The 23,166-nt window shown below is 48.6% G+C and overlaps 1 protein-coding gene across 3 annotated transcripts in view; it reads right to left on the bottom strand.

Annotated features, from left to right (window-relative positions):
• Positions 1 to 890: 890 nt before the first annotated feature.
• The window catches only part of DIP2B (DIP2 acetate--CoA ligase B (putative)), a 63,458-nt gene continuing 41,182 nt past the window's right edge, over positions 891 to 23,166 (bottom strand). For all 3 annotated transcript variants that reach the window (XM_014892482.2, XM_014892481.2, XM_088180740.1), the window contains 28 exons: positions 22,200 to 22,323; positions 21,602 to 21,711; positions 20,845 to 20,947; positions 19,864 to 19,928; positions 19,297 to 19,390; positions 18,561 to 18,680; positions 17,911 to 18,025; positions 17,217 to 17,356; positions 16,896 to 17,032; positions 16,523 to 16,603; positions 16,253 to 16,380; positions 15,459 to 15,573; positions 14,336 to 14,537; positions 13,917 to 14,026; positions 13,720 to 13,800; positions 13,062 to 13,185; positions 12,580 to 12,701; positions 11,643 to 11,754; positions 11,084 to 11,193; positions 10,259 to 10,389; positions 9,552 to 9,720; positions 7,927 to 8,097; positions 7,387 to 7,448; positions 7,203 to 7,260; positions 6,904 to 6,978; positions 6,233 to 6,410; positions 5,022 to 5,145; positions 891 to 4,534 (listed from right to left, as the gene is read on the bottom strand). In XM_014892482.2, coding sequence (XP_014747968.2) covers positions 4,282 to 4,534; positions 5,022 to 5,145; positions 6,233 to 6,410; positions 6,904 to 6,978; positions 7,203 to 7,260; positions 7,387 to 7,448; positions 7,927 to 8,097; positions 9,552 to 9,720; positions 10,259 to 10,389; positions 11,084 to 11,193; positions 11,643 to 11,754; positions 12,580 to 12,701; positions 13,062 to 13,185; positions 13,720 to 13,800; positions 13,917 to 14,026; positions 14,336 to 14,537; positions 15,459 to 15,573; positions 16,253 to 16,380; positions 16,523 to 16,603; positions 16,896 to 17,032; positions 17,217 to 17,356; positions 17,911 to 18,025; positions 18,561 to 18,680; positions 19,297 to 19,390; positions 19,864 to 19,928; positions 20,845 to 20,947; positions 21,602 to 21,711; positions 22,200 to 22,323 — 3,414 coding nt within the window. In that variant the 3' untranslated portion in view covers positions 891 to 4,281. The remainder of the gene's footprint in view (positions 4,535 to 5,021; positions 5,146 to 6,232; positions 6,411 to 6,903; positions 6,979 to 7,202; positions 7,261 to 7,386; positions 7,449 to 7,926; positions 8,098 to 9,551; positions 9,721 to 10,258; positions 10,390 to 11,083; positions 11,194 to 11,642; positions 11,755 to 12,579; positions 12,702 to 13,061; positions 13,186 to 13,719; positions 13,801 to 13,916; positions 14,027 to 14,335; positions 14,538 to 15,458; positions 15,574 to 16,252; positions 16,381 to 16,522; positions 16,604 to 16,895; positions 17,033 to 17,216; positions 17,357 to 17,910; positions 18,026 to 18,560; positions 18,681 to 19,296; positions 19,391 to 19,863; positions 19,929 to 20,844; positions 20,948 to 21,601; positions 21,712 to 22,199; positions 22,324 to 23,166) is intronic.

Below are 23,166 nucleotides of genomic sequence, written 5' to 3'. Positions count from 1 at the left end.
ATCGGGAAAATCACGATATTGCCGATATTGCCGATATTGCCAATATTGCCGATATTACCGATATTCCAGGCACACGCGCGGGGAACCGGGCAGTGCGGCCGGGTTTTACCGGCAGGCCCCGGCCGGCTGGGACGGGCCGGGAGTGTGGGCGCGATTCCTCAGGGCTGCGCGGGTGGGGCTGAGGGGTTTAAGGAAGCAGCAGGTAACGGGGTTTGGCCCCTCTGGGGATTATTCCAGAGCGGGTTTTAGGAGCTCAGTAAGGTTTTGGGATCCAGTCGTTTGCCTCCTTTCATGGGACAGGTCCTCAGGCATCACTGGGGATCACAGGAAATTCAGTGTTCCCTGCAGCCAGGCACCTCGAGAACCTTGCACGGATTTTCAGAGGATCCCGGAATTGCTGAGGTTGAAAAATCCCTGCGAGAGCATCGAGTCCAACCTTGTCCTCAGCCCAGAGCATCCAGGAATTCCTTGGGCAGCTCCAGGGACGGCCCCTCCAAAGCGCGACCCTTCCCCTTTCCATGGGGAAATTCCTGCTCGTGTCCAACCTGAGCCTCCCCCTCCTCCTGTTCCCTGGGATAAAATCCCAAATCCCCCCCCTGGCTGCCCCCTCCTGATCTCCTTTTCTCCAGGCTGAGTTCCTTTCCAGCTCCCCCGGGAATTTTCCAGCTCCTTCTGCTGCTCCATTCCCTTCTCTGATCCCCCAAAAACCCAAATTCCCAAAGCTACAGGTACAGGACACTGCCCAGCCCAGCTCCTTCACACCCCAGAGCTCCAAAACTTCTGGAAAATACAAGATACTTACAAGTTCTCCCTCTGCCCAGGATCAATTTTAACCCACGTTTTCTTCCTTAAAAATAAAATTCCTTCATGGAAAACAGCACTGGAAGGACTAAACAAGCAACCAGGCATCAATATTTATTAACACAAGACAAAGGAAACACAATCAATGCGTTAATGAGACACTGTCCAGCCAGGTGTTAAATTTAAAAATGTAACTAATCTAATTTTAAATAAATAAAACCTTTATACATAATTACAGAATGCCGGAGTCTGGATTGGACAATGGGAAAGAGGTCGACAGAAATAAAAGCAAAAAAAAAAAAAAAAAAAAAAAAAAAAAAAAAAAAAAAAAAAAAAAGAAATGCATCTAGGGCTAAAATTGATCTGGTTTTTATAACCTTATTTTAGGACAGTTAGTAGGACACAGCTGAATTGATTTAAACCAGAAATGAAGTGCAAATTCTAACAAAACAGGACAAAACTTTCCTGTCCCCCACAGCGTTTGCTCAGAGAAGATTCAGAAACAGTGAGACACACACAATGCTTTAGTCCAGGGGGAAGAATTCCCAGTTTTTCAGTTTCACTGCGGTTGTTAAGTTGCAACCTGAGGGACAAGAAAAGGGAATCAGGAGCCCTGTGGAGCCCCAGCAGCTGCTGTCACACGGAGGGGGAGAAGAGATTTCTTTGGGAAAAACACCCAGCCCTGCCCACCTGCCAATGTCTGCAGTGAAGGATCCTGCTTTGTTCCAAAAAAAAAAAAAAAAAAAAAAAAAAAAAAATATAGAAAGATGATCCCCAGCTCCAGAGGAAGGAGTGGAATGACCCCTGGAAAGCTCGTGGCAAGAGCTGAGCAGAGCTGGGGGTGGAATTTGGGGATTGCAGAGCCTCAGCTCCATCCTTGCTCCTCTCCAGAACAGGGACAAAGCACTCAGGGAATTCAGGGAAGCCAAACCGAGCAGCTTCTCCCTGTCCCTGGAATTTTCTCTCAATCCCACGGGGCAGGGCTGTGTCCTGCAGCTCTCCAGCACACACGAATGGAACGTGCTGGAAGATTTGGAGCACACAGGGAACTTGCAAGATAAAACCTCAAACCATAGGAAGCTATCAGTACCTATCCAAACTAAAAAATAAGGAGAAAAAAAAAAAAAAAGAAAAAAGAAAAAAAAAAGATCAATCCAGTCACATTCAAAAATGCCATTTCAGGAATTCCATCTGCCACATTTGATGGAATTCAGACACACAATTGCTTTATTTGTGAAAAATCACGAATAAAAATAAAAGACAATCCTGGAATTGGACTTAAAAATCTACTTCAGTGGACAAAAAGTGTTTGTTGAAACAATTAATGTAAAGCTTTGAGAAAAGAAAAAGGTTCAAGACCACCCAGTTTTCCCTGGAAAGGTCACACTGGAGTGAAGCTGCTTGGCCAGGCCTGGGCTGTGCAGGAAACACAAAAATGGTGACAAAGAACATGGAATAACAAGAATTTTCTGGCTGAAAGGGGAGAACAACCTTTGTGCACTTTACACCCAAAATAAGCTGCAGGACCAACTGTTTTACTCACAGCCTGACCTGCCACTTGTCCCCACTTGGTGTTCAATTTGTTAAAACTAAATATATTGAAGATTTTGTGCATATTCTGCAGTGTTGGCTGTGGAAAACACAGACAAGGTTCCAAAATGTGCCCCTGAAACCCAAAGTGTTTGCAAAGAACCTTAAGCCCAGACCTGCCACAAAAACTTCCAGTTCCTATTCCCCCACCAAATATTTTTCAAAAATATCATTTGAAACTTCTTATCTGAGTTTTAAAGCTCCTGTTTTCAGTGAGGAACCACCAGGATGCAGCAGGAGCTTTTCGAGGACACAGCTGGGGTTTGCTCGTGGATCCACTGTTCCAGTAACTGCCACAGGATCTTCCAAAGTCCACACCATAAACCTTTTAAAAACTGCCTAAAAAACTTTGCGTGAGGTAATCTGGAACGTTTGAAAAGTTTATTTACACTGTATACCACATCTGACTCAAAAAAACCCTGTTGCAGGATCTGGTAGCAGCTCCCAAGGCTTCCAAAAAAAAAAAATCATATATTAGCACCCAGAGAAGTGTAATTGTTGTTAAAAGATGAAGAATTAAAAAAATAATAAAATAAAAAGATAATTCTGAGTCAAAGCTCAACCACCAGCTCTCCCCCAGCCCGTGTGGAGCTGCTTCCCAGCAGGAAAATCTTGTACCTGCTGCTGCTTTAAGGCTTCTTTTTCTTCCAATTCCCTAAAGTTGGAGCTGACACAGGATGTGGAAGGCTGGGATAACAATTTTCTCTATTTTGTGAACATTTTTGTGTTTGCCAGAATTCCTGTCTCCTCCTGGAAAAGAAAAAATTGTGTCTGACCTGAACCTGGAATTCTCCTGTTCTTTCAGGGAATGCTTTGAGGAGATTTTTGATTGCTCCCAGTTTCCACTAAAGCCTGTTCACAACAGTTCCTGCTCTGTCTGCAGGAATCCCAACAGAATGGAATCAGCAGGGAATTCACCTTGTGCCTGAGCAATGTTTTTTCCTTTCCACACCTGGTGTGGAATGTTCCTCACCAACCTGAGGAACGTTTTTCCTTTCCACACCTGGAGCCACAGGATGAGGCAGGGGCTGTCCCTCAGCTCCTTCTGGCACTTGCACTGCCATTCCTACCCCCAATTCCGTGCTGAACTCAGCCTCCTGGAGAAAAGATGTGCCTTAAAACCAAAGGGTTCTGCACACTCCTGGCCAGAATCAAGGTAACAAATGAAATCAGAAACCTGGGGGAGGTGGGAGCATCTCACATTGTGTCTAAGCCAATGCCAGGATGCTGAAGACCACAAAAGTCACCTGTCCTTAAAAGCATCAACCTTCAGCTGTCCTCACTAGCCAAGTTAATTTTCTATCTAAGTGAATTATGTATAATAATATTTACATATTTAAAATATAGGCAAAATTCTTTTTAAATTCCAGAAATCTCTATATGAATAAGTAACTCTGATTCTGTAAGTTATTGATTTGGTCATGGCACAATTGTCAATAAGTTTTGTGATCCCGTGGGGGTATGAACAGCTCCAGATGCAAAGGAGATCATGGAGTAGGGAACTGCAGAACTCTGATGACCCTTTTCTTAATAGTTTATTATCTTAACTAAATAAACCCTCCCCTTATAGAATCCTAACCCGGGATTAGATAAAAATACAAATATGTACAACGGGTGAAAAAGTAACACTACTGTAAAGGCCTTGGGGATTTTGTAGCTCACACAATTTCCCACTTTGCAGTTCTCTAAAGCTCATGGTTCAGTAAACGCTTACAAACGTTTGCTGCTGCTTCCCACATTTCCTTCACCCCACTGGGACTGAAACCCCCAGCACGGGAGGGAGGGAGGGAGGGAATGTGGCGGCAACTTCAAACTTTAGATCAAGTATTAGTAATTTTTTTTTCACCAGCTTCATTTCCATTAAGCACCCTCGTTCTCTCCGTGGTGCCATCACATGTTGTAGGCCACGTAAATGGGGTCCAGCTGATCTGCCAGGAAACTGTCCCGGAGGTGCATCCTTTGTTTCTCTCCTCGGGAATTGATGGGGATGACTCCAGGATCCACCACCACCACCACGCCCACAATCAAGTAATGCTCCTCCAGGACCACGTTGGTAACCAGAGGAACCAAATCCAGAGCCTCCTGCTCACAGCCACACAGCTCCACCACCACCACCAGCAGGTTGGTCCAGGTGAACACAGCACTGAAATGACCAAGGGAAAACAACACAAAACCCGGTTATTGCCACCAAGATCCAAAAGTTTTCAGTTCTTTATCCTTAGATGGGGGTTCCCACCTGCTCTGGGCTCCATTTCCAACCTAACTCCGACATGACTTGGTGCTGATGTGACAAAACCAGACCTATCTCAGCACTCCCTGTATGGGACAGGAACCAACACTGCTGTCACCAACTCGGGAATGGCTCTTTACACCCCAGACAAGGAAATCATCACTTCTGTGTTGAACTCTGAGAAAACACTGAGCCTGTTTTCATCTGCAGCTGGGAAATCGGGTGTATGACTTGCTGATGGCAACACAAAAAACCCGAATTTCCCGATTTTTTTTTTTTCCCCCAGATAAAATGCTGCGTTTTTCCCCCCCCCCCGATTAATTTTTCACATAAAACCCTGCGTATTTCTGCTACATTTCAGCTGTGCTGGGACGGCTGCACTCCTCAGGACAGTTGTTACCATTCAGCAATGCTCCTGTGGGTTCGGGACACCGAGGTCTCGATGTCGATGGGGTGGTAGCGCAGCCCCCGCAGCTCCAGAGTCTCATCCAGGGCTCCCACGACGTACAGGGCATCGTGGCGCTCTGGGACAGAGGGCACGAGGGTCACAAACGGCATTTGGATAAAGCAGATTTGTCTCTTGGGTAAGATGAGGAATCCCAGAGTGGTTTGTATTGGAAGGGACCTTAAATCCCATCCAGTGCCAGCCCTGCCAGGGCAGGGACACCTTCCCCTGTCCCCAGGCTGCTCCAAGCCCTGTCCAGCCTGGCCTTGGGCACTGCCAGGGATCCAGGGGCACCCACAGCTTCTCTGGGCACCCTGTGCCAGGGCCTCAGCACCCTCACAGGAAGGAATTTCTTTCCAATATCCCCTCTAACCCTGCCAGCTGTGCCCAGGTCCCTGCCAGCTGTGCCCAGGTCCCTGCCAGCTGTGCCCAGGTGCAGCCTTTGGTTAAACCATGGCTTTCCAATGGGAATATCCAGGATGCCCTGGGCCCTGTGAGCTGTGCCCAGGCCCCTGCCAGCTGTGCTCCTGCCATGTGCCCAGCCCCTGCCATGTGCCCAGGTCCCTGCCAGCCGTGCCCCGTGCACATGCCCAGCACCTGCCAGCCATGCCCAGCCCCTTCCATGTGCCTATAACCCCTTCCACGTGCCCATGCTCCTGCCAGCTGTGCCCCGTGCCCGTGGCCAGCCCCTTCCACGTGCCCATGCTCCTGCCAGCCGTGCCCCTTCCATGTGCCCAGTCCCTGTCAGCCATGCCCCGTGCCCGTGCCCCGTGGCCAGCCCCTTCCATGTGCTCGTGCCCAGCCATGCTCTGAGCCCAGCCATGCTCTGTGCCCGTGGCCAGCCCCTTCCACGTGCCCGTGCCCAGCCATGCCCTGTGCCCGTGGCCAGCCCCTTCCATGTGCCCATGCCCAGCCCCTTCCACGTGCCCGTGGCCAGCCCCTTCCACGTGCCCGTGGCCAGCTGTGCCCTGTGCCCAGCCATGCCCATGCTCAGCCATGCCAATCCCAGCCATGCCCTGTGCCCGTGCCCAGCCGTGCCCTGTGCCCAGCCATGCTCTGTGCCCATGCCCAGCCCCTTCCATGTGCCCGTGCCCAGCCGTGCCCTGTGCCCAGCCGTGCCCTGTGCCCGTGGCCAGCCCCTTCCAGGTGCCCATGCCCAGCCCCACCTCCGCTGGCCGCCGTGAGCTCGGTGCGCCGCACGAATCCCAGGTACCCGGTGCGAGCCCAGAGCGTCTGCGCCGCGTCGCCGAAGCTCAGGCGGGTGTTGAAGTGGTCGGCCTGCAGAGTCTCGTTGTCGTAGATGGTGTAGTAGCCACTGGCTGTGTGGGGGCTGTTCACCCAAATCTGTGCAGGGAGTTGTGGGGGGGGGGGGGAAATGTCAGATCCTGGCATTGCCCACCCGGAGCATCAGCTCAGGGGGTAACGTGGTGTGGGGTAAAGAAATTCTAACAAGGAGGTTCTGGTTTTATCTGGGATTTTTCAGGTAAAAATGCATCTTGAGAGCTGCTCTTGTTGTAACTGTGGGGATTCACCAAGTAAATAGTGACTTTTTAACATGTCAAGTGCAAAACTGGATAATAATCCATCAACACAGATCAATATATTGGTCTGTAATCAAGACAATGAAAGCCAAATGTCAATTATACTATTTAAGAGCCAGTTTGCAATATTGAGGGTGAAACAAGCTTCTTTTTAAGTGGATTTTCTTTAAACTTGACAGTGAAATAATACCCAAATTCTAAATACTCCAGCAATAATTCATTTTACAAAGGCCTGTATCACAGCTCCAAACTGTCCCCCAGCAGAGAAAAGCCCAAGGAGCAAAACCTGCACTTACCTCCCCAAGGTGAGAATCTCCCAGAGGCCCTTTTGTCTCTGGATTGACAATGACCACTTTGACTCCAGGCAGAATCTGAAGAGCACAAGAAGGAAATGCCCACATTTCTGTTGTGGTTTATTTACTGCAATATGGAAGAATTTCCCCAACAGTTCCAGCAAAACACACTCCCAGATCAATGGGTAATTCCTTATAAACCAAACTGAACTTCCAGAGGGACAGGACTGTCACAGGACTGTCCTTCCCAGCTACAGCACAAGGGAAGAGGGGACATTTGAACTGGGGACACACGGAATTACCTTCCCAGACTCAGAGAGCAGCAGGCTCTGAGGAGCTCCTCGTTCCACCAGACGGACTCTGAAGGTAAAGAAAAAAATATCATCAGGGTAAAAAAAAAAAAAAAAAAAAAAAAAAAGCTGAAAACTCAGCACCACTACAGGGTTTTACAGAGTTAATAAATTGGTTTAAGTGAACTTACAGTACCTGTCATGTCTCAAGGATTTCAGGTCTACATACACCGTGGTGGGATCAGGCCCTGATGTTCCCTGAGGAGGAGTTAATATTTAAAAACCATTAATGAATTTAGAGCAGTCAGGGTAATTTCTGCCTGAACCTAGAAACATTTCCAGGGGTTTCTTGCAGCAAAATTCCTGCTCATATTCCCCCACCCTTCAGTAAGCAGGTGACTTTCTGGAACACCTGTATGGGAAGGAGCCTTGGGGAAGGGGGAGACACCCCAAGCCCTCTCGGCCACCAGGCTCTGTTTATGTGGGAATAAACAGCTCAGATTCATGTTCCACTTGTTTTGAGCATCTGTGATACGATTTGGCAGCTGAAAAAAACGAGAGAAGCAGCTTAAATCTTGTGCCAGCTGTTCTCTGCAGGGCAGATGTTGAGCTTCAGGAACGCGTGCAGATGGAATAAAACCGAGCCTGGCATCTGCAATCTGCTGCCAGTGACACACACACAAAAAAAAAAAAAAAAAAAAAAAAAAGAATTAAAAAAAGCCCTGGGAAGCCTCACCTGTAAACAGATGGCCACGTTGACCCGTGAGCCAAAGGTGGTGCTGACAGCTCGGGGTGAGAGCCCGATGTCCTTGAAGAGTTTGGAGAAGGAATGAGTGAGGGCAACGCGCGGCCGCTCCTCGGCCACCACCACGCAGGTCCTCACACAGGACAGGTTAATGCCTCGGGCCTGCACACACAAAAAAACAGGAGCCAAAGGGCTGCTAAAGGTGTTACCTGCACCAGTTCATCAATGGCTTGCCTTCGTTTTCTTCTGTCTTTGCTCAGAGTTAGGGTTAAAACACGAAGGAGATGAATTCCTCGTGTTCGGGTTTTGGTTGTTTATTAAATTTTATCTGAAGTACAGAGAGTTCTGCAACACTTTTAGCTATCAGCTAAAAGTGAGAAAATGAAGCTGAATGTAGCTAGCTTCAAAGTCTTTTAAAGCTAAACAGCCCAATAAAGAACTAACACCATATTATTTATACTTTTGACTCAACAACCAAACTCCTGTGACCCACAGTGCAGCACAGACTGTCCAACCAGAAACTACTGCCTGAAACCATGGAGAAGGAAGAAGAACACGGAAAGAAATAACACCCAAAAATCCTCCATCTTGTCCCATACCTGTTACCACATTCTGAAAACCCCAAATTTAAAACCTTTCACCATGTGAAACCACACATTTCTATTTAACTACACACCCGTGATTTTAACTCCATCACTGGAATTTGGAATCCTTCTCCAAGGCCTCAGGTCAAAAGCAGTGTTCTCTAGGGGGTCAGTGCCAGAAAACACAGAAAACTCAAAAATCCCAGGTTTTTGAGATCCAACAGCTCGAGGTGTTCATCTGACCCCTCTCAAGTTGCTTCTTATCCCTTGAAATGACTCAGGAAATGCAGCACAAACTCAGTCCCTGTGTTCCAAGTTCCTTTGCCTTTTTCTGATTCTGTTTCTAACTCTAAATTGTGTCTGAGCAGAGCCTGGAAATGCAGCCAGAGCAAGACATGGGCTGAGGGTGCTCCTTCCTCTGGCCCAGCTCTGCTCAGCTGAGATTACACCTGTGAGTCACTGCTCAGACAGATGGAAACCAAAGCCAGGCAGGATAAATTCATCCACTGGGATTGCACTGACTCCTCAACAACACTGGGAGACCTGGATCCATTTTTATTTCTATGCTGAATGCTCTGAGCAGCACCAGGCAGGTGCTGCTCACCTGGTGCCACCCAGAGAACAGGACTGAGCCACAATTCCAGGAAATCCCAGGGAAAAAAAGCCACCTCAGGCATGGCATGGAGCTATTTTTTTTTTCCCCTTTCTCTCATCTCCAAGGAGAACACAGCTCCATTGAGCAGCTCTCCTGGCATGTGCTTTCCATCATGTGCTGGTGTGAGCCTCCACTGCAGGCTGTTACATAAAAAAAAATCTCTGCAGAGCAGTGCTGGGATCCTCCCTGCTCAGGGACATTCCCTGGCTCCCTGCTCTTCCCAGCCCTCTCCTCTCCTGAGGCTGCAGCTTTTGGAGATTTGCTTTTGCAGCACCTCTAACCTGGAGATTTGTATCAGTGTTTAATCATCTTATCACTTTGCTTTACTATCAGTTTCCTTAATTTATGGAACATAAATCTCAGGAAATGTTTCTTACCTTTAACATTTCAACTTGGTTTCCAAGTCCCTTTGTACACAGTTCCATGACTGAATAGGAACAGAAAGTGTCCCTTATTTTATACTGGCTGACAGTAGATAACCAGAGAAAAAGATTGGATTCCAGCTCCATAGGAGGAATTAAAATTGACTGATGTCCAGAATACACACTGTGAAGAACGTTAAGGGAGAAAACATTTTAGTGAAGCTTGTAGTTATCTTTAAATTAATATTTATTGCATTTGCACATTCCATTCCTGCTAGTCCAAAGGCAGGTTGTGAGACTGCAGCTGAGGCAAACTGGAGCAGCAGCATTTTAAAAATGCAACTTACTGTACAAAAATAACAATTTATCCACACACAAACACACACTGACAGTGAAGGAAGAGAACTGGCTCAACCCCACACAAAACAAAAACTCCCTTATTGTAACATGTAATCAAGGAAGAAAGGGAAGAGAAACATTCTGAAGCCAGGAATATTTGGCAGCACAAACACACATAATCAAGATGGGATAACATCTTGCTAATCTGCAGCAAAAGGGAACATGTTGTCGTCAGTTCAAAGACAAATTTCCCCTTATTGTAAATTAAGTCATTCTGTAATGTCAGCACGTCTGTAATTACACCCAGAAGGATCCATTTCCCATTTCCCATTTCCAACCAGCCAAGAGCTCATCTTGGCCCTTTCCCCCCCAGCAAATCCTACCTGCAAAGGCACCAGAGCACAAATCCCAGCCCGCAGTAGGGGTCCAGACAAATGGCAATCTGCCGTGAGGAGTAGAGCTCACACTGCAGCTTGATGGCCCTGCACAGGCCACTGACAGCAGCATGGGACATCTGCAACACAGGGGACACTGCTGGGAGCCCAGGACACCAGCCAGGGCTCCCCCAGCACGGGCAGATGACACCAAAGGCAGCTCATGGAGAGCTGCTGTGAAGGCAAAGCTGTGGTTTGGCTCCTGAGCTTCCCTATCAGCACAGCCCTGTCACCAACGGGGGACAGCAACAGCTGAACCTGAAGCTGTTGTTGGAGTTCACCTCAACACGAGGAAGAACTTTCCATGGAGGTGGCACAGCACTGCAGCAGCTGTCCCGGGTGGTTGTGGAGTTTTCCTCTCTGGAGACACTCCAAACCCACCTGTGTCACCTGCTCCAGGTGACCCTGCCTTGGACTGGGGGATCTCCAGAGGTTCCTTCCAACCCTGCCCATCCTGGGATTCCAATCCCAGTCACACATGAGCATTAACAACAGTCTAAGGCTTTCCTTTCTGGTTTCTTATCCTCTTTTTTCTGACTGCATCCCTATCCTGCTCTCCCAGGGCAGCTTTCCAGCAGCAGAATTCCTGATCCCACTCTGAGATCTCTTTTCCTCCATGGCAGAACTGACCCAGAACTGAAGCCCACAGCTTTGTTAGAAGAAAATCGGGGTTTTGTTTAAGCCACAAGTTGGAAGTGGAGGTCAAGGGGAGGTGGCTCAGAGGGTCAGGCAAAGACAAGACACAAAAGCCCATCTCCTAACCCCTTACTATACCTTTACTCCTGTGAGCATGCCTGTTGTGGAAACACTAAAATCCAGATATGCCAACATTTCAGGTGTGGGTGGCTTGTAGATCTGGGCCAGTCGCTTCCTGGGCAAGTCATCTGTGCAAGAAGAAACAAATGGGTTCATTTGGGTTTCTCTACTGGTGTTTGAAAGCAGAACACCAATTTCAAAACCACCAGAGATGGAATAGAAAGCTTTCTATTAATTCTCTTTCCAGAAGAGACAGGTTAGTGTATGGCAAAACTCTTGCCAAAGCTCCCACATAGAAAATTATTTCTTCTCAGGAAAAGGAAGGAAAGAGCAACTCGCCCTTGTCTTAAGCAGATTAAAGTTGTCTCCAGCAATCACTGCTGTCACTGCAATCACTTCCCATGCACAGCTCAATACAGAAGAGCTCTCAGTGGACAAGGGCACATCTTGGATAACTTTTGCACATATTCAAACAAATTTTCAAGAGCCCCTCAATGAAATGGGGGACAGTCCCTTTGGAAGTCACCAGTCACTCCTCCAGAGAACTTCAAGGAGCCTCCTGGCCCTGGGAGCTCACCTGTGTCGATGATGGTTGGCCAGGTTTTCACATCCACAGCCCCAGCTGCCTCTCTGGACTTGAGCAGCCTCATCAAGGTCTGGGTTGTGAGGATACAGGCAGCTTTGCTGACCTGCAAAGATGAACACTCACTGAAACAAAGAGGCAGCAGCACTGCCACTGCAAGAGCTGATCTTCTTCTTTTATCTGCAGCAAATTCCTTCCAGCAAACCTGAATTCCTTTCTCTGGTTTTTGCACACTCTGCTCTGCTTCCCCTTCACCAAACCCCCAGTGCAGCCCAGCCTGCACAAACCCTGTCAGAGCCTCTGGAGCAGGTGAGAAGGTGTCACAGCAAGATCCAGCTTTCTGCCCCATGGTGTCTCCTGGCCTTGGGAAGTGACTTAACTGCAGGATTTGGACTTCCCCAGCAATAAGGAGCATCCAGGTGAAATTTTGGGTGGCAGCATCATGTTGGTGTTCTCAGCAAGCATCTGCACTGTGCCTGTGATTCCCTCTGGCATTTTATGAAGGAGAACACTGTCCCTCAGCTCCCAGACGTGTCTGGATCCCTCTCACACAGACACAGGTGACCCCCGGAGCACGAAGCTGCAGCAGCAATGCTCAGTGACATTTCTTGTCACCTCTGCAGCCCTTGAGCAATGCAGCACAGTCCCTGTGACACAGGTGTCACCCCTGGAGCAGCAATGCTCAGTGACATTCCTGTGTCACCCCTGCAGCCCTTGAGCAATGCAGCACAGTCCCTGTGACACAGGTGTCACCCCTGGAGCAGCAATGCTCAGTGACACTCCTGTGTCACCCCTGCAGCCCCACTCCAGCCCAGTCCCTGTGACACAGGTGTCACCCCTGGAGCAGCAATGCTCAGTGACACTCCTGTGTCACCCCTGCAGCCCCACTCCAGCACAGTCCCTGTGACCCAGTGTCACCCCTGTCACTCACCTCCACGATCATCCTCACTGTGGGCAGTGTTGCCACCAGGCTCTGGGCGTGGGGAGGGCGCACGGTGACAGGGACACAGCCCGAGTACAGGCAGCCATAGAAGGCTGTGATGAGCTCGATGCCTGCAAGGACACGACAGGGGGACACTGAGGAGGGACACCCTGGGCACAGCTGGGCACTGCTGTTCCTGCTAGGGGATAAGGGAAACACCTCCACGGCACAGGTGAGCAACAGCAGCAGCCCAGCACCAAGGGCAGCACGAGGAAGCTGAGAAAGTTTGGGATAGAGAATGGGGAAACCACACAGGAAATCATCTCCATCACGCAGGAAAAGAACATCCTGAGTGCCAGATGGCTCAAAAGTCACTCAGGACACACCAGTGAGCACCCCTCACTAGCACTGAGTGCCTTTCCTGTATTTCCAGATCCCAGTGAGATGCCAAAGAGAGCCCAGGCTGCGTTTCCCCAGTGGGACTCACTCACCAGGAGGATAAAGAAGCACCACATTGTCTCCTGCATTGAGATGGCCTTTGTCACACAGCACTGAGGCAATTCTCTCAGCCTTTTTGTGCAGCTGGAGGCAGGTGGCTGTGCACACAGTGGTTCCCTTGAAAGGAGACAAAAATGCTCTCAACAGGGGCTGGCACAACACAAACTGGCTGCTGTGAGGTAAACCCAAGCTTGCTGGCTAGCAGGAGGCTACAGCTATGAGTTATCTCTACCTAAAGGCTGCTGGCACCCCTCATCCACTACAGTATCAAAGGACACAGATGGAGTTAGAGCTGCTCTAGAAAATTCTACCTTCCAGGGAGTCAGTTCAGGTCTTCTTGCACCAGAACTTTGCCAGAATATACTCAACACCATTGAAAGGGATGGTGGCACCAAGGGACACACCATTAACTGACACAGGAACCAGTGGGACCTACAAACATGCTCAGTTTTAAAATGAAGTGTTGAACCATGAGAGTCACCTGCTGAAGGGACCTAGAGGGTCAAAGGGTCAAGTTTTAACACAAATGGGCAAAATCTGATATAGAGGCAAAAGAGAGGCACTGCAGAGGGCAAAAGATTTTAAAGACTTTCTAACTGGCACCGGGTAACACGTGGACCTTAAAACCCAACAACTCAGCACTGACTGTACCTTGGCATTCAATAAAAGGAAGAGTGGGTGGTCAGGAGTCGCTTGAGCTCTCCACTGCAACACTTCTGTCAGGAACTGGTGCTGGAGGAGACAGACAGGAATTCAACAATTCTCCTTCAGTGCTTCCCACTGCAGCTCTGCACCCGGGGAGGGGGAAACTCCTTCCCATTCTCCAGCTGTCACAAACACTGATTTACCTTTTTAACTAAATCATTGTCTTCTATTTGACCCAGATCTCTCCCAGAGGCTTGAGCGATTCTCTTCCCAGCAACCAGGTTCCCCACCATCACAGAGGCAGGGCCCACACCTACGGAGAGACACCAGCACTTTGGGAAGGGGCAGAGCAAAGGCACAGAGAGTCCCTGCAGGATCCCAGTGCCCCCGGCCATGCAGCCTCACTGATGGAGTTCAGCAGGCACTGCTGGTCTCCCCCAGTGGAGTTCAAAGGCAGGAATCAGAATTCCTGACTAACACATGCAAAGAGAGGCCTGGAACACACCCCAGCCACGGGGCACAAGGCAGGGACTGGTCCCCAGCACGTGGGACTGGGACATCACTGGGGCTGAGGCGCTGAGCCCCAGTTTAACACCACCAAACAAAAAGGGGTTCAGCTTACCTGGCTGTTTCTGCCTGGGCTTTGGCAAGTTTGTCACACAAGTGTGTGGGCACATGAGGATGTTGCAGGGGTGCAGAGAGCCCTCCAGAAAGTGCTGTTTGGTTTGGGAGATGTGGATCCCTCCCAGAGGAGTTTTTGGCAATGTGTTGGCTGGCACCAGAGCAAGGCAGTAAACACCCACTTGGTGAATGCTGTCAATAGCCTGGAGGAAGGAGAGATGGTCACTGGCATTCCTGGCACTGCAGGACACAGCCTGCCGTGCTGATGCACTGACACACTGCGAGACAAATCCCCGGGCTTGGGAGGTGCCAGAGGAGTGAGTCAATCACTGACATCCCATTGCACCTCTGTGCCACCAGCCCTGCAGTGAGCCTGAAGTGCTGGGTACATCCCTGCCTTCCCAGCCTATTTCCCAGACACCAAATCCATTTTTAAATCTTTTCATGACCAAAATCCCAAAATATCCCCAGTTGCCTGATGAATCACACGGTTGTGATCTCGGGATTGTATCCATCTGTCTCCTCTGAACCATCACACTCTGTTCCCTCCTGCCCGCCTCAGCACTCAGACATCTGATCCATTATTCAGAGCATCAGGTACTTCCCTGATTTTCCACCCCAGCCTGCACACTTCACTCCCTGAATGTCATTCCTGGAATGACACACATGCAGTGCAGGCAGCTCTCAAAGGAAGTACTTGCTGCTCGTTCTTTTAGGACCACACTCATTCAGCTGAAAATGCATCTCCAAAGAAAAGGGTGGCTTTAAAGCCAAGCTCTGAGCTCCACATGATCCAGACTAAAAGCAGAACTCCAAAGCTTGAGCACAGATCTGCTCTGCAGTTCTGAGAGGAGCTGCCAGAGCCCCTCTGCTCTCCCATGGAATCCCAGATTGGTTGAGGAATTTCTTCCCAAAGTTTAACTTAAATTTCTCCTCTTTCCGTCTGAAGCCATTCCCCTTTGTCCTGTCGCTCCAGCTCCCTCAGGACACAACATGAACAGCTTGGAGACACAGCAGGTGCACCCAGCCTTGTGCCAAGAGGGATGCAAAGCTTGTGGAACTTCCAGCCCTGGGCTCTCTGCTCTGCCCACACCCCAAAACCGGCAGCATTTCCCTGGCTGTACCTGCAGAACTCGACTCATCCACTGGAAGCTGTCCTCCTCAGAGGCATCTGGCCTCTGCTCTGCCACCACCACGATCCTCTCGTCGTAGAACACAGACACAGAGAACACAGCAATCCTAAGGAAAAGGGCAGAGCCACACTCCAGTTTCACTCCTTGGAAACCAAGGAGAGATTAAAGGCACGACGCGTTAAAATAAACAAAAACAAGAGGAAGAAGTATCAGACAATTTACACTGAGTCAAAAGGAAAGACTGGGAAGTATTTAAGGGGTTAATTCCACTTTCTGATGAAATTTCCATATGGCACAGTCCCCCGTTCTCCCAACCTGCTGTCACATTCCTGTTCCAACTTCTGGCAAAGCACAAATGAAAGGAGATTTAAAGGCACCTACATGATGGTTTAAAATCTCTCACTAAGTCTCAGAGATACGAGCTCCAGCCCTGCCTGAAGATCTAGAAAATGATATCCACCACTGCTAAACAAAAATCAAATATCTTTGGACAGTAATGAAACTCTTCCTTGCAGCACCAGCCAGCACCTAACAACTGCAACTCTGCAGAGACACAGAATTAATTTCTCCATGTGGCTGACTTATCTTGTTACTTGATTGCTTTCCCTAAAGCACAGACTTGATGAAAAGCCAGGCTGGATAGTGGGAAAAAGATCTGGGCAGAATGAGGGCAATTACTAAATCAAAAATATGTTTACTTTAACTGAGCTACCCAAAGAGAAATCCAAGAAAGCACTAAAGTTTTGCTTTATTACATGGGGAGGGAGAAGGTTTCTTGTGCTGACCTTCCTCTGTAAACTGTTTTTATGGACTCCACAGCCAGCCCAGTGGCCACGATGTCATCAGCATTGTGCCTTCTCCCACTCACAGTCAGCAATCCGTCCATTTTCCCAACCACAAACACCAAACTGCCCTGCAAGACAGGAAAGCAACTGTGAGGAACTCTTCTCACACATCCTCCCTCCTCCCCCCCCAAAAAAAAAAAAAATTTTTTTTTTTTTTTTTTGAAGCACTGCAGGGCCAGAGCAATGCAGGCTCTGAGCTGCCTCACGTACAGGTCCAACAAATCCCAGCAAGCCAGAACGGACGAAGGGAACTTCCCCCACTGGAGAGCCAGAGGAGCTCACAGGGATCACCTGCAACACAAGGGAGGGCATTGGAGGCAAAACAGTCCGAGAGAAAAACCTTCCCCACCCCAAAAACTGCACTGAAAGTGGGTGAAGGGAAGAGGAAAAGGGGAGGGAATTCTCGTGTAGGGTGGGAGATGTTTATGGAGGGGATTCTGAGCATCTCTAACTGCAAGGAGTTTTCCAGTGCATGTTTATAAAAAACAAAATTAACGTTTCAGTTACAAAACCAAGGGGTTATAGAAGACCATCAGTTTTACACAGAAAATGGGGCAGGAAAGATGCACTCTGCTAGACATACCTCAAAAGTGTTCTTTGTCACTCCTGCCAGCCCATAGTACATCATTCCTCCTGCTCTGGAGCTCACACAGATTTCACCAATCTCATCTGTTTTACAGAGCTGGGGTGGCCCATCTGGTTTCACTATGCACATCATGCCTAGGACAAACGAGGCTTTGTTAAAATCAGCTCCAAACTTGGCCCTGTGTGAGAACCAACACATTAAATGGTGACAGAAATGACAGGGTCTGGCACCGAGGCTGATATGGGAGAGAACATTGACCCCTTCTGCTCCTAAAACATCCCCAAAAACATCTCAGAAGAGCCTCCTGCCTGTTTTTACCTCCTGGCATCACATGCCCAACGTCCTGGACAGTGAGAGCAGAGTTTTTATCTTCAGTGTTGACCCGAATCACTCCAAAACTCAGCCCGTTCATGGACAGGATGGCTCTGCCTGGCAAAGGGGCCCCGGGGACTCCAGGCCTGGCAAGGACACAGAATCAATAAATACACTCAAATCAGGCACCCAGCTCAGTGTTAGACTCAGATGGAGTTGGCACAGCAACAGAAATAGGTGTATTCAGGGTCTCTGCTTTGCAAAATGGTTTCAAAGTGGGATCCCCACCCAAAGGAGCCACGTTTTCATTCCCTAAGGAATTGTGTTCCTGGGCACTGCAGCTCCTGTGCCAGCTCATTCTCCCAGCCCATGGCAAAGCCCAGCTCCCAGGCCACAAGGCTGCCTCTTACACAAGGCAGAAAGAGAGCATGAGAATGTCCAATGGATCTCCAGGCTCATCTCAGATTCAGAACAGCTCCCGGGCTGCGGCAATCGGGAGCAGGAAAAGCAGCGCCCAGGCCCTGCTGAGCTGTCACACAGCCCAGAAATCACCTGCATCTCAGGAGGGAGATTTAACAGCTCAGTGCCTTGAGTACCCCAGCACACACAGCAAATGTCACAGGAGTTTATTACGGGCTTAAATCAACTATGACCAGCACAAGTGCGAACAAAGCCCAGCCTGGATGACTCAATCTGTTACCTCCGGATCGCCACGGTCATCGCTTCGGGGGAGGTGGCACAGGGACAAATCGCCTCTGGTTTGAGCCCATGGCTCTGAAACAAGCTCAGGAAGGCATCACACGAGGAAACAGACCCTAGGAAGAAAGAAAAGATGCCACCAGGACTTCACAGGTTTTGATTTCATGCCCATCTACAAGGAAGGGTCAGGAGGAGGATTTGGGGAACGACAGGAGGAAGCAGCCTCAGGTTGTGCTGGGGAGGTTTAGGTTGGATATTAAGGAAAAACTCCTCACTCAAAGGATGGTCAGGCACTGGAAGAAGCCCAGACTGGATGTTCAGACATTGGATTCTGCCCCAGGAGGGATTTAAAGGATGTGTGGATGTGGCACTTGGGGACAGGGCTGAGTGGTGAACTGGGTTAAGGGTTGGATTCAATGATCTTAGAGGTCTTTTCCAGCCTGAACAATCCCCCGATTTTATAAACACAGCCCCTCATGCAACTCTCCCAAAGCATGACAACACAAAAACCCCTTTTTTCCTTGTCCTGTGCTCTGCCCCAGAGCAGAGCTCTGCCCCAAAGCAGAGCTCCCCAGTGGTCTGGGGTCCCAGGGAGAGGGGCTGGCCCCGGGGGGCTGCAGGGAGACGCGTGGCAGGGGCTGTGGCACTCACAGGGGTTGGCGCCGTCGGTGACGATCAGCATCCTCAGCGAGCTCAGGCTCACGTCCCTTTGGTCCCGATGGGCCATCATGGCCCAGTGCAAGTCTCGACACTTCACCAGAGCAACCTTGGCTGCAGCCAACACAGAAACAACACCTCAGCACGAATCAGGGTGGTTTTTATCTAACTCACATGAGATGAGACCCACAAATGAGGGGAATTCTCACCTAATAAAAGAAGCTTTAAAGAACTGAACACACAATGGCATCTGCTGTGGCACTGCCACCACCTGAGCCGGGGTCTGTCATCGTCACCATCTTCTTGGTTTCATAAAACAAACTGGCTCCAAGTCACAAGATCCCCATCACGTTCCCCACCATTGTCATGGCATTAGGATTTTGTGCACAGAAACAAATGGCAAAGTCCCCTGCCTTCCCAAGCTGTCACATTCCTGTTCCAACCTCTGGCAAGTTCCCAATGCAAGGAGTTTTACAAGGATCTGCATGACCGGGGGTTTAAAATCTCCTGTTGAGTCTTAGACATGAGTTCCTGCCCTGCCTGAAGATCTAGAAAATCAGATCTACAACTGCAAAATAAAAATCAACTATCTTGGGACGTTAGTGAAACATTTGGCCCTCCAGATTTGCCATGGAAGAGCAAGAAGGATTTAAGGAAATTGAGATTTTAATAGCCCTCACTCATGGATGCTGAGAGCTCCAAGCTGAAGCTGGGGATCACCCTGAGTTACCTTTGTGGGCGTGAACCCTCTGCACCCACGAGAGAGGACAGGTTTTCATCACAGAATAGGGCACGCTGATAGTGTGCAGCTTGTTCATTACATTCTGAAAAGAAAGAAAAAAGATTTGTTAGGAGAGGGATCACAAAGTTTTTGAGTTATCAGAAATAAGAGTCACCCTCAGTCCCCATCATGAATTCACAGAGGTTTAGTCAGGATGATTCTGTTGTTCCCCCAGAGAACTGGCAGGGAGAGAAATGGGTGTTTGAACAGGTAATGGATTAAAATGCTGCTGTTATCACAGAATCATGGAATTCTGGAATGGGTTGGGCTGGGAGGGACCTTAAAGCTCATCCCTGCCATGAGCAGAGACATCTTTCCCTGTCCCAAGCCTGGCCTTGGACACTTCCAGGGATCCAGGGGCAGCCCCAGCTTTTCTGAGCAACCTGTGCCAGGACCTCCCCACCCTTACAGGAGAAGAAATTTTTCCTAATCTACCAAAAAAAAAAAAAAATCTCGATTTTCCCCATCTAATCATTAATCTGTGATTACAGAGAGTTCTGGAAGGCTTCAGCTCACCGTTAGAATGCCATGCCACAGCCCTGCATCCTTCTTAAAATCCAACACGTTCACTATGGTTTCACCTGGGAAAAGAGAGGTGAAGTTGTCAGGTGCCAGCACAGCAGTGCCCATCATTTCTGCCGCCGTGTGCTCAGGGATGAAGCTGTCCCTGATGTGTCAGCCCTGTCTGCTGACACGTGTTCCACATCAGAGCTCCCTGCCAGGCAATTGCTGAGCAGGAACACGTGCAGGAGGCTGCAAGGAAATCACACTGCAGCCTGAAATGTCCAGCAAGGCCCCGAGGTTCGTTATGCACCAGCGGGGCAGGGAAGGGGAACCACAGAACATCATTCGAGCCCTGGCTCTCAGAAGTGATGGCAGCTCAGGTGATGGATTCTGAAAGGCAAACTTTGCATTTTAAAGCTCCATGACCTGCAGCTCTATAAATAGTTTCACTCGTGGATGGAGGAATTAGCTTGATTTACAAGGCAGATCAGAATAAATTATAACTCTGGAACAGCACCAGCACCTTCCAATCTCCATTTCTGGGTTACCCAAAAAAAAACCCCTCACAGGACCAGAACAGCCCCAGCCTCAGAAGATCTGGTATTTACTAAAATAAATATATTTTGGATATTTACACTATCAGCAATGAAATTTTGGAAGACATTTCTATGGGCCATCGGTGCAGTGAGAGGGGACTCGAGCTTGTTGGAAAATTCTCCATTTTTCATTCATTTGCTCCTCTTTTGGTTCACCAGAACAGACTCAGTAACTTCACAGACAGGACACAAATCCCACTTTTCACTCCTTTTCATCATGGCAGTGAAAATGATGCAGCTTTGGATGGAAAAACATCACAGCTAATTTTCACTTCTGGGGGGAGAATCAACCTGCACTTTTAAACGTGATTTAGTTTTTGAAGTAAATATTGGTAACAACCACTTAAAATAATGTTGTCAACCCTTCATTCCTGTGATGTTCTGTGCCTTCACTCACCTTCAGAGTAGTTGCAGGCCTGAGACAGGGCCTGGCAGTGAGCCAGCATGGCCACACGGGACACGGTGACACCCATGACACTGCCCTCTTTGCTGGTCTTGTACTGCACGGGAGAGAAAAGAGTCAGGGGAGGCTCTGGATGCCACACAGGAAGGAAATTAAACCACAGAATCCATGTGAAAATCAAGTTTTCTCTAAAGCTGATGGTTATTGTGGTGGCACACATGGAAAATCTCCATGGAGATGGGAGAAAAAAATAAATGTGTTTGTGTTTATTTTACTGTCACTGCTGCTCATGACATCTCTTCCTGCTCCTGGAACAAAGTGAAAAACCAATCTGTGATTTCAGGATGGCTGAACCAGCACTTAAACCTTTGCAATCCCCTACAAGTTACCTTCTGGCATTTCCAGAATCAGCATCACCAGCAAGAACAGAGAATTCCAACTGCTGCAGGCTCAAGAAACTCCCAGAAAATGGGAATTACCAAACACCAAACCAGAGCTCAGCTGTCTCCATCCCTCACTTTTTGGAACAAAAACAATTCTTTAACTTATTCCAAGCAGTGCTCGAGGCCACAAAGGGATTCAAACCTAAAATGAGCTTCCCAGCAGGATGCCCACAGTGAAAGGTTTGTTTAACAGTGGCAGCAAAGTGGGAAGTTGAAGGGAGTGAGGTGGAGCTATTCTCTCTCTCTGGTGATGAGAACATTAAATTCAGCTCACAGAAGGTATTTTCTATTCCCCATTCACCACTTACCTCAATATATGCTGGCTCAGTTCCTGCTGCTGAGATGTTGGGCTGCCAGTCCTTGGGAGATTTGGAGAGATATTTTGAATCTGTCACAACCCATTTGAGTCTGGGCCAACCTGGAGCCAAAATTAAACGGTACATTAATATCAGTTTATTTATTGAGGGATTTATATTCTGCAAGAATACACTGAACCCCATCATTTGTCCAAGTTCAGTTACACAAGCAAAATTCCAAGCCAAGCCCAGCTAGCAGCCACAAAATTCATCTCGTTTCTCATCAGGGAGTTCAGTGGGCAACAAGGTGCTTCCTCTCCTCAGGGAAGATCCCTGCAGCATTCCTAAATAAAGCTGGGGAATAAAACTGCCTTGGAACCTGACAAATGGCACTGAAGGGACCTGAGGTGGCTCCTTGTGACCCCCAGTGTCAGACACTTGGGTGGATCTCACCACAAACACAAACCCTCCAATATTTTGGTGATGGGATCAGGAGTTTCCCCTTTACCCCCCCAGGTGCCTTCAGAGTCCTGACAGCTCCTTTCAGACGGCTCAGCTGCAGCAAAAAGTAAAATCCAGAAAGCAAAAAGCCAATTTATAACCAGCTCACCTTTAAACTGCACAATTTCTCCATTCTGGGTTTTTGGGAGCCCTTTCAGACACACTTCAGTGGTGAGGGCCAGAGCAATCCCACAGCTCCCCAGCAGGAAACCAATCTGCTGCCCACCAGCATCCTGAGGGAAGAGGGGAAAAGTCACTCCCGTTCAAAGGTGACAAAAAATCAGCTTTTCCTTAGCAAAATCCAAGGTTTGACAATGCTCTGGGGGCTGGGGGAAGGAATGGCAAGGAGAAGGAGAAGACAAGGCATTGCCACACACACTCACACAATCACAAAATCACAAGTGGATCAGCTCGGGCTGGTGGAAGGTGTCCCTGCCCATGGCAAAGGATGGAACTGGATGGTCCCTAAGGTCCCTTCCAACTCAAACCATCCTGTGACCCCCATGAAACGTGGCATTGGCAAAATTAAAATGCACTGGATGTGAAATCCAGGGAAAACAAATGCTCCTGCCCAGCACCCAGGCACGGAGCACATCCCCATCTACAGCATTAATGGAAACCCAGATGCTGCAAAGAGGAATCAAAAAAAAAAAAAAAAGCAAAACATGTAATTACACTGGGATAACAAGACCTCTGTATCCCCTGGAGCCAATTTCTGTTGCACAATGACAAAATGAGGAGGCTCACTCAGGAACTGATTAGGCAAATACTGGAGAAGTTTTAATTTTGCATTTGGTTGCTATAGCAGTCTGTGACAGTGCAGAGAATGAAATCAAAGCTCTGGGAGTCCCTGAGTGCTCCCAGCTCACTGTCACCTCTCCTGCCATAATGTTTGCCATAAGACTCTTGGTTTTGTTTCCTCCTATGGTTTCACACAGTTCCTGACATGGCAGGAACATAGCAGCAGTGCAAATATTTTTGCAATAATGCAAAAATTCTGGAAAGGGTAAAGAAAGCACTTTGCTGAGTAAATAATTTACAAAAAGTGCCTTGAAGTCTTTAGGAACGCTGAGCAT

Source organism: Sturnus vulgaris, chromosome 30 (assembly GCF_052056855.1).
Source record: "Sturnus vulgaris isolate bStuVul1 chromosome 30, bStuVul1.hap1, whole genome shotgun sequence".
Taxonomy (NCBI): Eukaryota; Metazoa; Chordata; class Aves; order Passeriformes; family Sturnidae; genus Sturnus; species Sturnus vulgaris.
The sequence above is the reverse complement of the archived record's forward strand: the minus strand, read 5'-3'. Positions and strand labels throughout refer to the sequence as shown.